General features: G+C 50.8%; 1 protein-coding gene across 1 annotated transcript in view; it reads left to right on the forward strand.

Moving 5' to 3' along the window:
* HTR2B (5-hydroxytryptamine (serotonin) receptor 2B, G protein-coupled) overlaps positions 1-3,282 on the forward strand; it is a 29,363-nt gene extending 26,081 nt beyond the window's left edge. Inside the window, exon 5 of the mRNA XM_015425906.1 lies at positions 2,405-3,282. Coding sequence (XP_015281392.1) covers positions 2,405-3,282 — 878 coding nt within the window. The remainder of the gene's footprint in view (positions 1-2,404) is intronic.
* The last annotated feature ends 10,370 nt before the right edge of the window (positions 3,283-13,652 follow it).

The raw sequence follows: 13,652 nt of genomic DNA on the forward strand, positions 1-13,652 counted from the left end.
TCATGGGGATGTGGCAGGAGTGTTCCATTCTGAAGCTGATGGAAAATTTTGGGTTCGATCCAAACCAGAATGGAAAGAAGAGAGAAGACCCGAAGGGGTCTCACAGCAGCTTACAGTCTCCTTTCCCTTCCCCCTGTGAGGTAGGTGGGGCTGAGAGAGCTCTCCCGAGGACTGCCCTTGGGAGAACAGCTCTGAAACAACTTGTGACTGACCCCAAGGTCACACCAGCGGCTGCATGTGGAGGAGTGGGGGGGGATCAAACCCGGTTCTCCCGGATTAGAGTCCGCGTTCCTAACTACTACGCCACACCCACCGTGAAATGAACGCGGCCTCTGACAGTTTGGTGTCGTGGTTAAGTGCGTGGACTCTAATCTGGGAGGACCGGGTTTGATTCCCCACTCCTCCACTTGCAGCTGCTGGGTGACCTTGGGTCAGGCACAAGTTCTCTCAGAGCTGTTCTCTCAGGAACACAGCAGGGAGGGGGGAGGGACAAACAGCAGGAGAGGCCTATTGCCTTCATACTTGTGGACTTCCTGAGAGTTTCTGACTGGCCACTGCTGGGAACAGAAGACCGGGTTTGTGATCTGATCCAATAAGACCACTCATGTTTTAATTGCCGTGCTTCCAGGAACCAAAAGATAGATCTGCTCTTGGCCTGCAGCGGGAGACGGACAAGGGTACAGCAAATCCCCAGGATCTCAACAAAGAGCAGTGACTCTAGGCAGGGGGAACTCTAGGCAGCAAAAGCAGCAGCTCAACGGCTCAGAGCCTGGTGGGGCCTCAAGCACAAGTTCTGCATGGTAGCCACTGCAGCTCTTCAGATGCTGCAAATACGTTCGGCAATGAGCGCCGTAGTTTGGAATCTCCAGACGCTGCAGCGCTGCAGCTCGGCTATTATCGGGAGCTAGATGGGGCACGTGAATTGCTCCCGTTCTGCAGACGCGCCCACCGGCTGCCCGTCAGTTACCGAACTCAATGTAAAGTATAGGCTATCACGTACAAAGCCCTTCACGGCCTTGGACCCTCATATCTCTCCCCCTGCGCTCTGCCACAACAGCCTCGCTCACTTGAGCAGGGTCTTCTGAAGGTGCCCACCTGCGAATGGGCAAAATCAACAACTGCCCGCACGGTGCCTTGTCTGTGGTGGCCCCCGCCTTGCGGAACGGCATGCTTGAGGAGGTCAGGAAGGCTCCAGCTCTCCTGGCCTTCCCCAAACTAGGCAAAACTGAATTATTCGAGAGAGCGTTTGGACGAAGGCAATAGGGTACCACTGTCCAAAAGGCTTCACAAAGTTACATGGATACATTATTGGGGACTCTGGTCTGCACTACTGTCTACTGATTGCTGCGGGCTGGCTGCTATGATGGAATTCTGCATCATTTCATGTTTCACGTTAACACTCATGCCTTGCTTCAGTTCTGTTTTTAGACTTCTGGTGGGTTCTGCAACTCAAACCCTATTTCAGTTGTTCACTGAATGTCCCATCCCTGAGTTGTAATTGTGTCGCCCTGTGTAATCTGTCTTGAGTCTTGATGCTTGGGGGGCAAGAGTGGGGGGGGGCTCCTGGAGTTCTGGCCCCACTGGTGAACCTTCTGGGGGCCCCTGGGTGGCCACTGTGTGACCCAGAGTGTTGGACTGGATGGGCCACTGGCCTGATCCAACACTGGCTCCTCTTAGGTTCTTATGTCTGAGGCAGTGATGGTCTGTATTCTTGGTGCTTGGGGGGGCAAGAGTGGGAGGGCTTCTGGAGCTCTGGCTCCACTGGTGGACCTCCTGATGGCAGCTGGGTTTTGGGCACTGTGTGACACAGAGGGTTGGACTGGGTGGGCCATTGGCCAGATCCAACATGGCTTCTCTTCCATTCTTATGTCTGAGGCAGTGATGCTCTGTATTCTTGGTGCATGGGGGGCAACTGTGGGAGGACTCCTGGAGTTCCAGCCCCGCAGGTGGACCTCCTGACGGCACCTGGGTTTTGGCCACTGTGTGACCCAGAGTGTTGGACTGGACGGGCCATTGGCCTGATCCAACAGGGCTTCTCTTCTGCTCTTACGTCTGGGGCAGTGATGCTCTGTAATCTTGGTACTTGGGGGGCAAGAGTGGGAGGGCTTCTGGAGTTCTAGCCCAGCTGGTGGACCTCCTGATGGCCCCTGGCTTTTGACCACTGTGTGAACCAGAGTGTTGGACTGGAAGGGCCACTGGCCTGATCCAACATGGCTTCTGTTAAGTTCTTAAGAGACCAAGTGAGAAAGGAGGACCACCAGTAATGTAAATAAATAAGCAGAATACATTTCTGTGACTTGTGCTCATGTTTAGGGAAACGACAATCGGGAAAGTGCCACTGCTCTTTATATTCTGATGCTTGAAATCCACAACAAAGCTGAGCTGACTTGCGTTCTTTCTCCAGGCATCGCTCTCCCAATCCCTATCCGTGGCCTCGGGGAAGGCGCCGCCACCCTCAGGAACTTCACCTGCGTGCTGACGCCAGACCGCTTCGGAGACTTCATCCTCTACGGCTCGGTGGCCGCCTTCTTCGTCCCACTGGCCATCATGGTCGTGACGTACTTCCTCACCATCCGGGTGCTGCGCAAGAAGGCCCACTTGATCAACAAGCTCCCGCAGCGCTTGAACTGGAGTACTGTCTCCACCGTCTTCCAGCGGGACGCGACGCCCGGATCGTCTCCGGAGAAGCTGGCCATGCTGAACGGCTCTAGGAAGGACAGGCCCGTGGCCAATGGCAACGAAGAGCTGCTCATGCGCAGGATGTCCACGGTCGGGAAGAAGTCGGTCCAGACCCTTACGAATGAACAACGGGCCTCTAAGGTCTTGGGGATTGTCTTCTTCCTCTTCTTGGTGATGTGGTGCCCGTTCTTCATCACCAACATCACTTCCGTCCTCTGCAAGTCCGCCTGCAGCGAGGGGTTCATCCAGAAGCTCATGGAGATATTTGTTTGGATAGGGTACGTTTCGTCTGGTGTGAACCCGCTGGTCTACACCCTTTTCAACAAGACCTTCAGGGAGGCGTTTGGCAGGTACATGACCTGCAATTACCGGACCTCGCTGCCTGTCCGGGGCCTTCGGAAATGCTCCAGCAGGCTCTCGTTCAGGAATTCCATGGCGGAGAACTCCAAGATTTTCATGATGCACCACGGGATTAACCCGGTCATGTACCAAAGCCCAATGAGACTCTCACCGATCCAGTCCTCATCGGCCATTCTCCTAGACACACTGCGGCTTACGGAGAACGAGATTGATAAGACAGAAGAACAAGTCAGCTATGTATAACAAAATGGGGGTGGGTGGGGGACCCCTAACCTGAACCCCATGTATCAGTATGTATATATGGTTTCCGTCCATTATTTATACAAGACCCGGTTCTAGTAACTCATCTCCTCTTCAGACAAGAGGTTCCTCTTGCCCCAGATCACCTTTCGAAATTAAGAGCTATTTATTCTGTTGCAAAAAAAAATACACATTGAAGCACTGTAGTAGTTTACAGACAGAGAGGTGGGGGTTCAAATAAAAACAGCCATGGCAAATCTCATGTTGCGGGCGCTGGATTCCCTCTCGTTGCTCTTCGAAATGCACATTTTGGCTCTTAAGGTCTGTTCATAATCATCAACTGAACGCCTCCAAGCTTTAGGAGGCTATCGTTCGTGACGATATTTTACATTAAAGCAAACTGCCTTCCTTTACAATCTAAGCTTGCTGAATTACCAATGCTTCAATCAAAGTATGCACAATGCGTGCACAAGAATATTCAGGTATTCCACAAGTGAATATGGGGTGTTTCCGTAAGTGTCAGCTCCAAATTCAGCTGCCACCGCCTTCTCCTCTGCCATTGGTCCCAAAGACACGCACCCTCCCCATCACAGATCCACTATCTGGTATCTGACACAAGGAATTTTAGCTCTCAAAAGCTGATGCCCTGAAAATCTCATTTGTCTATAACAGGGGTGGCCAAACTGCGGCTCAGGAGCCACATGCGGCTTTTTCACACATATTGTGTGGCTCCCGGCAGGACGGCTGGGGAAGCGAAGGGGAGGCACGCCTCCCCGATCAGTCTTCCCTTCCTCAGCCAATGTTTCCCTCCCTGGGTAGGCTTGAGGTGGGGGGAAGCAGAGAAAGAAAGCAACTTGAACTTTAAATCTGTTCTCAAAGCACTCCCTCGCCAGCTGGCTTGGAGAAGGCATTTGTCTCTTTAAATCCCTTCTCCAAGCCAAGCCAGCCAGTGTAGGGGCATGGGGGGGCTTGGAAGATGAAGTTGCTGGTCTATGACCGTAATAAAGGCTTGTTGTTGTTGTTGTTGTTATAAGTTGCTTTCTTTCCCCCCTCCCTTCCACCTTTCTTTCTCCCCTCCCTCCTCATCTAAAGTTAAATGTGTTCTCCGAGCCCCGTCACAACAGCAGACTGGCTCGGCTCGGAGAAGGCATCTGTCTCTTTAGTTTAATATGGAAATTTGCATATGTGTTCATGACTCGTGGCTCTCAAACATCTGACGCTTATTCTATGTGGTTCTTATGTTAAACAAGTTTGGCCACCTACGAGGTGCTACCACGCTTGGATCTAGCTGTTTTACTGCAAACCAACACAGCTCCCCTCTGAAACTATCAAAAATCCAGGGCCCTTAGAACTGCATAAGATGCGTGATTTATTTTTCTCTTGTCTACGGATGCTGAACTTCCTGCTCAGGCGGCTCACATTTCTACGTTCCGTTCCTGCTGCACGAGATCTCTCCAGATCGGCACTCGAGCCTGTCTGGTGCTTCTGGAACCTCACAAGTGGCAAAACCTATGCCCCGCCCATCTTTGCTTGCTGTGCCAACTCATCACAATCAAAAACCAGGTTTCCTCAGACTGCAGAATTCTGTTCTCTCTCCCTCCACCATAAAACATAATCCACGTATGTATGGGTGGGTCACGGCACAGAAGGAGCCTTAAAGTCCCTCCCCCAAATCCCCTCCCGGGCCAATCAGTGGAGACTTCTCAGACTGGGCCTGGCTTTTAGAATCACAGAGCTGGGAGGGGCCCTACAGGCCATCTAGTCCAACCCCCATGCGCCCTGCAGGATCAGCATAGAGCATCCCTGACCAGTCTTTGTCCAGCCGCTGCTTGAAGACTGCCAGGGAAGGGGAGCTCACCACCTCCCTGGGCAGCCGATCCCACTGTAACATCTTACTGTAAAAAAGTTTTCCCTAAGATCCAGCTGGTACCTTCCTGCCCGTAATTTAAACCCATTCTTGTGAGTCCTCTTCCCTGCTGCCAACAGGAACAGCTCCCTGCCCTCCTCCAAGTGACAGCCCTTCAAAGACTTCAAGAGGGCAATCGTGTCCCCATCGACCTCCTCTTCTCCAGACTGAACATTCCCAAGGACCTCACCCTTTCCTCACAGGGCTTGGTCTCCAGGCCTCCAATCATCCTCGTCGCTCTCCTCTGCACCCACTCCATTCTGTCCACATTTTCTCCATAGGTTCCCATTCTTGAAGAGCGCCCCATTGTTCCCAGCAGACTGACAACATTTCTGGGAAGCTACAAAACACAGCAGCCTAACTCTGCTTTCAGAGTCACTGGCTTCGCGTGGAACAGTTCATTTCACAGCATGGACCTAACAACAATCCCAATCACAATTTAGTAGGCCCTCGATCGTGTCCCACATTTCCTGAAGAAGAAGAGGTCCTACCCCTTTAGCCTACGGCTTCCTCAGTCACTGAAATCCCTGCATAGAAAGAAAACCTGTTCTTTTTTTTTCTTTTAAAGCAGATAGGGTGGTTATGAGATTTGCACTCATGTGACCAAATGAAACAGAGATCAACCAGAAGGAAATGCTTGGCTTTGCCCTATTTGCATAGCAGTTTGCACTAATTCTTCCCAGAAGGAAGATCAACTTCAAGAAAGAGAGTTAATTGCTCACTGACACCACTCTTCATATGCTGAAAACAAGGGGCAGATCTATGTACTACAAAAAAGAGTCTAGCGTCTTTCCTTCCTGTGAAGAAGGTTGTCCCCGTAGTGTTCACAACTGGGGACACAGGGCTGGATGCAAGGTCTTCCCTTCCACGAAGCCCTTCTCCTTTGAACAATGCCTTTGCCAAAGAGAGTTGCTTGACCCACTCAATAGTCAAAAATAGGCACCACTATTCACATCAGCAAAGCCCTGCTTGATCAGACCAGTAGTCCATCTAGTCCAGCATCCTGCCTCACACAGTGGCCAGCCAGTTCCTTTAGACAGCCAACAACAGGGCAGAGAGGCTAATGCCTTCATAACAACGTCAGAAGAGCCCTGCTGGATCAGACCAGTGGTCCCTCCAGTCCAGTCCTGCCTCACATAGTGGCCAACCAGTTCCTCTGGACAGCCAACATAAGGGCATAGAGGCTGAGGCCTTCATAAGAACATCAGAAGAGCCCTGCTGGATCTGACCAGTGGTCCATCTAGTCCAGCATCCTGTCTTACACAGTGGCCAACCAGTTCCTCTGGATGGCCAACAACAGGGCAGAGAGGCTGAGGCCTTCATAAGAACATCAGAAAAGCTGTGCTGGTTCAGACCAGTGGTCCACCTAGCCCAGTGTCCTGTCCCACATAATGGCTAGCCAGTTCATCCAGAGAGCCAACAAATGGGCATAGAGGAAAAAAACCTTCATGAGAACAGCCCTGCTGGATCATACCAGTGCTGCACCTACTCCAGCATCCCACCTCACACAGTGGCCAATCAATTCCTCTGGAAGTCCAACAACAGCATAGAGGCTGAGGCATTCATAAGAATTTTAAAAAGAGCCCTGCTGGGTCAGACCAGTGGTCCACCTAGTTCAGCATCCTGTCTCACACAGGTGGCCAACTAGTTCTTCTAGAGGTCCAAAAAGAGGGCACAGAGGCCAAAGGCCTTCCTCCAACGTTGCCTCCCAGCTCTGGGATTCAGAGGTTTAGCACCTCTGAACATTGGAGATTCCCCTCAGTCACCATGGCTGATGACCACTGATACACTTAGCCTCCATGAATCTGCCTAATCTTCTTTTAAAGTCATCTACAAGAACATCAGAAGGCCCCACTGCTGGACATCCTGGTGGCACCTGGTCTTTTTGGCCACTGTGGGACAGAGTGTTGGACTGGATGGGCCATTGGCCTGATCCAACACTGGCTTCTCTTATGTTCTTATAGATAGGAACTCTTAGTCTGGGGCAAGTGATGCTCTGTATTCTTGGTGCTGGGGGGGGCAGCAGTGGGAGGGCTTCTAGGGTCCTGGCCCCACTGCTGGACCTCCTGGTGGCACCTGGTCATTCTGGCCACTGTGTGACAGAGTGTTGGACTGGATGGGCCATTGGCCTGATCCAACAGGGCTTCCCTTATGTTCTTATATGGAGCAGAGGTCCATCAGTGGCTATTAGCAACAAGGTATAGATAGGAACTCTGGGTCTGGGGCAAGTGATGCTCTGTATTCTTGGTGCTTGGGGGGGGGCAACAGTGGGAGGGCTTCTAATGTCCTGGCCCCACTGGTGGACCTCCTAGTGGCACCTGGTATTTTTGGCCACCGTGTGACCCAGAGTGTTGGACTGGATGACCCGTTGGCCTGATCCAACTTTGGCTTCTCTTATGTTCTTATATGGAGCAGAGGTCCATCAGTGGCTATTAGCCACAAGGTATAGATAGGAACTCTTGGGCTGGGGCAAGTGATGCTCTGTATTCTTGGTGCTTGGGGGGGGGCAACAGTGGGAGGGCTTCTAGTGTCCTGGCCCCACTGGTGGACCTCCTGATGGCACCTGGTATTTTTGGCCACCGTGTGACCCAGAGTGTTGGACTGGATGGGCCTTTGGCCTGATCCAACATTGGCTTCTCTTATGTTCTTGTGATCATAAGTAGCACTTGGGGGCACCCCCCCCCACACACACACTTTAACCCTGCCTTCAGGAAGATGGAAAAAGAGAGGCGGACGGAGTGATGGCTTATAGCCAAGTTCCCAACTGTGGGACTGGATTTCTGGCATTTGGGAGGGGGGGGACTGCAGGTGCTAGGACTCCTGGAGGCACCCATCTGCTGGTGGCTGACCATCAGAGCAGCAGCCTGACCTGACCCAGGAACTCAGCAAGCAGCAGCTGGTGGAAGGAGGCAAACTCAGCAAACAGCAACAGAGTCTGCTAAGACTGATCTGGGCCAACGGGAGAGTTGGGGGTGGTGGCCTTGCTGATGGAAGGAGGTTGCAGCCATGGAGTTGTAACATTCAAGATCCAACCAGCCCAAGCCAAAGACTGCCACATTCAGGTGTGGGACAGCACACCGATAAGGCTCAAAAAGGTGGGGACCCTTGCCCTAGAAAGTAAAGTTCAACAGGGACCCAAGTTCAAGAAGCCTCAAAGAACACCTCTCTATGGCCCAAGTCTCAATACTGGGTACTTCAGGTGCTGCGTTTAAATTAGAAAGCTACCTTACGTTACGTTAGACTGTCAAATGTTTATCCCACCCTTTGTACGGGGAGGGCGTCTACCCATTCCCCACTCAAGACAGGCAGTAACTTTCAAAGGACTCCAGCCAAGAATCAATGTTCCCTCTAAGCTGTGGAGCCACGTGAGCCAAAATTCCTACTTTGTGAGCTACTGGCATTAAAGTTGTGAGCGAGTGATTTGGCTACTGCATCAATTCGTTTGCTCTGGAGCCATCCCTTCCTGAGCAAAGACAAAAATATGTGAGCCGGAGGCTGAAAAACTGTGAGCCGGCTCACACTAACTCAGCTTGGAGGGAACACTGGCCGAGATAACTAGGTTCAGTCTCCACCCTCTCCAGTTGGAAGGATGTTGGGGAATGGAACCGTACATGACCCAGACGTGCTCTCTACTGAACGATTAGAATTTAAAAGAAAAGTTATCCTCCCCCCTCCCAAACCCCCACCACCACCACCCTCATTTTTAATCTAAACATATCCAAAGTTTATAGTCCTGCCGATCTGTCTGGAAGAGATTTGTTTTTTTAATTGCCCTGTAATAAAGACGTTTCCAGTCAAAGTCTGTCTTGCTGCTTTCCGCACGGCATCAAACCGAGTGTCCTTCAGGGATAAGTGGAGAGGCAGCCGGGATGTTTAAAAATTAAAATTGTCAAGAGAAAAATTAGCATGATAACGGTAAGAACACTCAGCCTCAAACCCCCCCTACATTTCTCAAAGGAGGAGGTCAGGAGCCTGAATATAATGGATTGGTTTCCACTGACAACCTTGGTACTCCGCTGAAGCGAGAGATCTTTTGAGTCAGTGGAATATTTATTTATTTATTTATACTTTAAATTTATTAATCGCCCAATCCCTATATATCCCTGGGCAATGTACAACAAAAGTTAAAACAGGGGGAAAAAAGTTAAAATTAATAAAACAAAATTAATCCCATTCTTAAAATAATCTCAAAACGGCGTTACTAATCTGTCCTTAAACCCATTCTGGACTGCGCTGCCAGTTTGGTGTGGAGAGCCAGTCTGGGGTCGTGGTTAAGAGCGCGGACTCTAATCTGGAAGAACCGGGCTTGATTCCCCACTCCTCCTTCCCATACAGCTGCTGGCGTGACCTTGGGTCAGTCACAGTCCCCTTGCGGGGAGGGCGGGCTATAAATTTGAATAAATAATAAAGCTGTTCTCTCCCGAGCAGTCCTCGAAAGAGCTCTCTCGGTCACACCTACCTCACAGGGTGTCTGTTGTGGGGAGGTGAAGGGAAAGGAGTTTGTAAGCAATGCTCCCTCTAAGCTATGGAGTCCTGTGAGCAAAAATTCTACTTTGTGAGCTACTTTGTGAGCAGGAGATTTGGCTAGTGCATCCCTTCCTGATCTGAGACCAAAATGTGTGAGCCAGAGGCTAAAAAACTGTGAGCTGGCTCACACTAACTCAGCTTAGAGGGAACACTGCTTGTAAGCCGCTCTGAGACTCCTTCGGGTAGTGAAGGGAGCGGTATAAATCCAATCTCCTCCTCGTCCTCGTCCTCCTCCTCTTCTTCTAAGTGTGCAGACTCTAATCTGGGAGAACCGGGTTTGATTCCCCACTCCTCCACTTGCACCTGGCTGGATGACCTTGGGCAAGCCCTAGTTCTGATAAGAGCTGTTCTTGAAATAAGAGCCGTTTCTGTCAGAGCTCTCTCAGCCCCACCTACCTCACACAGGGGTGTCTGTTGTGGGGAGGGGAAGGGAAGGGAAAGGAGATCGTAAGCCGCTCTGAGACACCTTTGGGTAGTGAAGGGCGGGGTATAAATCCAATCTCCTCTTCTTCTTCTGCCTCGTAGGCGGGGCAAAGAGGAGGCAGGAAGGGGAAATGATGGGAGAGAAGGGATGGGTGCCAGCCGTGATAGGAAACCATCGCTGTCCTCATCCAGAAGCCCGGTGGAACATCTTTGCCTTACAGGCCCTGCTGAAGTGCATTAAGTCCTGCAGGGCCCTGGTGGGATTTGACAGAGAGTCCCACCAGACTGGAGCCAGGACTGACTCTGGCGGAGGACAACTGAACGTCTTTGGGCCCAGGGAGGTTGGAGCCAGAACTGAGAAGGCCCTGACTCTGGCGGAGGACAACTGAACGTCTTTGGGCCCAGGGAGGTTGGAGCCAGGACTGAGAAGGCCCTGACTCTGGCTGAGGGCAACTGAACGTCTTTGGGCCCAGGGAGGTTGGAGCCAGGACTGAGAAGGCCCTTACTCTGGCTGAGGACAACTGAACACCTTTGGGCCCAGGGAGGTTGGAGCCAGGACTGAGAAGGCCCTGACTCTGGCTGAGGGCAACTGAATGTCTTTGGGCCCAGGGAGGTTGGAGCCAGGACTGAGAAGGCCCTGACTCTGGCTGAGGGCAACTGAATGTCTTTGGGCCCAGGGAGGTTGGAGCCAGGACTGAGAAGGCCCTGACTCTGGCTGAGGGCAACTGAACACCTTTGGGCCCAGGGAGGTTGGACTGAGACGGGCCTGACTCTGGCGGAGGACAACTGAACGCCTTTGGGCCCAGGGAGGTTGGAGCCAGGACTGAGAAGGCCCTGACTCTGGCTGAGGGCAACTGAACGCCTTTGGGCCCAGGGAGGTTGGAGCCAGGACTGAGAAGGCCCTGACTCTGGCTGAGGATTAAACAGTGAATGGGAGGGTTGGGGAGAAAGAAGAAGAAGACGAGAAGAGATTGGATTTATACACCATGGCCCTTCACTACCCGAGGGAGTCTCAGAGCGGCTTACAAACTCCTTTCCCTTCCCCACAACAGACACCCTGTGAGGTAGGTGGGGCTGAGAGAGCTCTGACAGTAACTGCTCTTTTTCAAGTACAGCTCTTATCAGAACTATGGCTTGCCCAAGATCATCCAGCCAGGTGCAAGTGGAGGAGTGGAGAATCAAACCTGGTTCTCCCAGATTAGAGTCCGCGCACTTAACCACGACACCAAACTGGCTTTCTCCAAACTGGAGAAAGGGCATAGGGATAGGAAAGGGAAAAAGGCAAAGGTGGGTTTGTTCATGTCTTTCATTTGTACCCTGACTTTCTCTCCATGGGGGACCCAACGCAACCCTATATTGTTCTTGCCTCCGTTTTATCCTTACAACAACCCCCTGAGGTCAGTTAGGCTTGAGAGTATGTGACTGGCTCAAGATCACCCAGCAAGTATCCATGGCATGAGCGGGGATTCAGATTTCGGTCTACAAAGTCAGTGTCTGACACACTAAGCACTACACCACACTTTAAAGAACGATGGCTCTTAGAAAGGGGAAGGAGAAACAATTCATAGGTATTTAGGCCTTTAATCTGATCCAACTGAGAACAGTGATGGCTGACAAAAATTCGGCTATTGTGGAGGGAGTTTCTCCTCCGCCCAAGCATGGAACCGCGGGGATTCTTCTTTGAAGCTAGGTGATGGCACAGCTTTATTCTTGGAGAGCAGTTTGTGGATATGTCTGAAATGACACCTGCGCCTTGTATTGCTGACTCTGGAGCAAGTGTTAGGAATGGCAAATGTCTCTCTATTCACGACAGTGTGCATTAAATGTGCCCCGAGGTGTTCTTTGTCCTTTTGCGTGCTTGGACCGCTCTTGCATGTTTGCACATGCATGCACCTACCTCTTTCTCTAGATGCAGAGATCAGTTTTAAATCTCTCTGGTGGAATGTAGTGCAGGGTTTAATTATTATCATTATGTAACAGTGTGTCATATGAAGAAGAAGAGGAGATTGGATTTATACCCCGCCCTTCACTACCCGAAGTTGTCTCAGAGCAGCTTACAAACTCCTTTCCCTTCCCCTCCCCACAACAGACACCCTGGGAGGTAGGTGGGGCTGAGAGAGCTCTGACAGAAACTGCTCTTTTCCAAGAACAGCTCTTATCAGAACTATGGCTTGCCCAAGGTCATCCAGCAGCTGCAAGTGGAGGAGTGTGTAACCAAACCCGATTCTCCCAGATTAGAGTCCGCGCACTTCACCACGACACCAAACTGTTTGGGGTTTGAGGATGAGCTACGTACTTCCTAAGGTCTATCTGTAGACTACATTTTGAAGTTTAAACTTGGTGCAGAAGTTTTAAATTCAATTCCCAGTGTTACTTCCCCTTTTTAGTAATGGTGAAGATGTAGAGTAGGAGGAGCTTCATTCAGCAAACCAGTTATGGCTCAAGGCGGACTAGAGAAGGCAGGCAACTCCATAAAAAAAAAAGACGCCTCAGAGTTTACAGGTGAAGCAATGGAAAGAGGGTTACGTTTCTCAAAACAGCAGTGGTTATCATGATTTTGTCTTTGAAGTGTAGGCTGTGTGGAGAAGCAGAAAAGGTAACTTACCTTTCTATTGGACATTGTATATCTGTATCACTTGCTGCTTTGCTTTCGTTTTCTTCTAACCGGGTTCTCCAGGGAACCCATAATTCATTCAGAGGGCAGGATACCCTAACTCAGTGGTGGCGAACCTATGGCACGGGTGCCAGAGGTGGCACTCAGAGCCCTCTCTGTGGGCACGTGTGCCATCGCCCCAGCCAGGCCCAGACCATCATTAAAGTGTCGAATTCTCTGCCAAATAATTTTAAGTAAATGAAAGCCTTTGGGATTGCTTTCCTTACTTTGCCTGGATCATCTTAAGTTAATGTATGAGTTGTTTTTTCTAAAGTACAACCTCAGTATTCAGGTTAAATTGCCGTGTTGGCACTTTGCGATAAATAAGTGGGTTTTGGGTCGCAGTTTAGGCACTCGGTCTCTAAAAGGTTCGCCATCACTGCCTAGAACATCCCTGACAAGGGTTTGTCCAGCCGCTGTCTGAAGACTCCCTGTGAGGGGGGAGCTCACCACCTCCCAAGGCAGCCGATTCCACTGCTGAATTACTCTGCAAAAAAATCACTGTGCTTCTCTTTGGCAGACCAATACCACACAGCAGACCAAGGTACAAATGAAAACCAAGACTATGGATCATGCATTGAAACTATCAGAAATGATGTCGAAGGCTTTCACAGCCGGAGTTCATTAGCTGTTGGTAGATTTTCCGGGTTGTCTGGCTGTGGTCTTGGCATTGTAGGACCTGACGTTTCGCCAGTAGTTGTGACTGGCATCCTCAGAGGTATAACACAGAAAGACGGAGGACTCTCTGTGTCAAGGTGAGAAGAAAAATGGTAGGCAGGTAATTTATATCTACTCAGGAAGGTACTCAGCCCTACTCCACTTTCCTGAGTAGATTTAAATTACCTGCCTACCATTTTTCTTTTC

This window comes from Gekko japonicus, unplaced genomic scaffold (genome assembly GCF_001447785.1).
Source record: "Gekko japonicus isolate JY-2015 unplaced genomic scaffold, Gekko_japonicus_V1.1 scaffold3108, whole genome shotgun sequence".
In the NCBI taxonomy this organism is placed as follows: Eukaryota; Metazoa; Chordata; class Lepidosauria; order Squamata; family Gekkonidae; genus Gekko; species Gekko japonicus.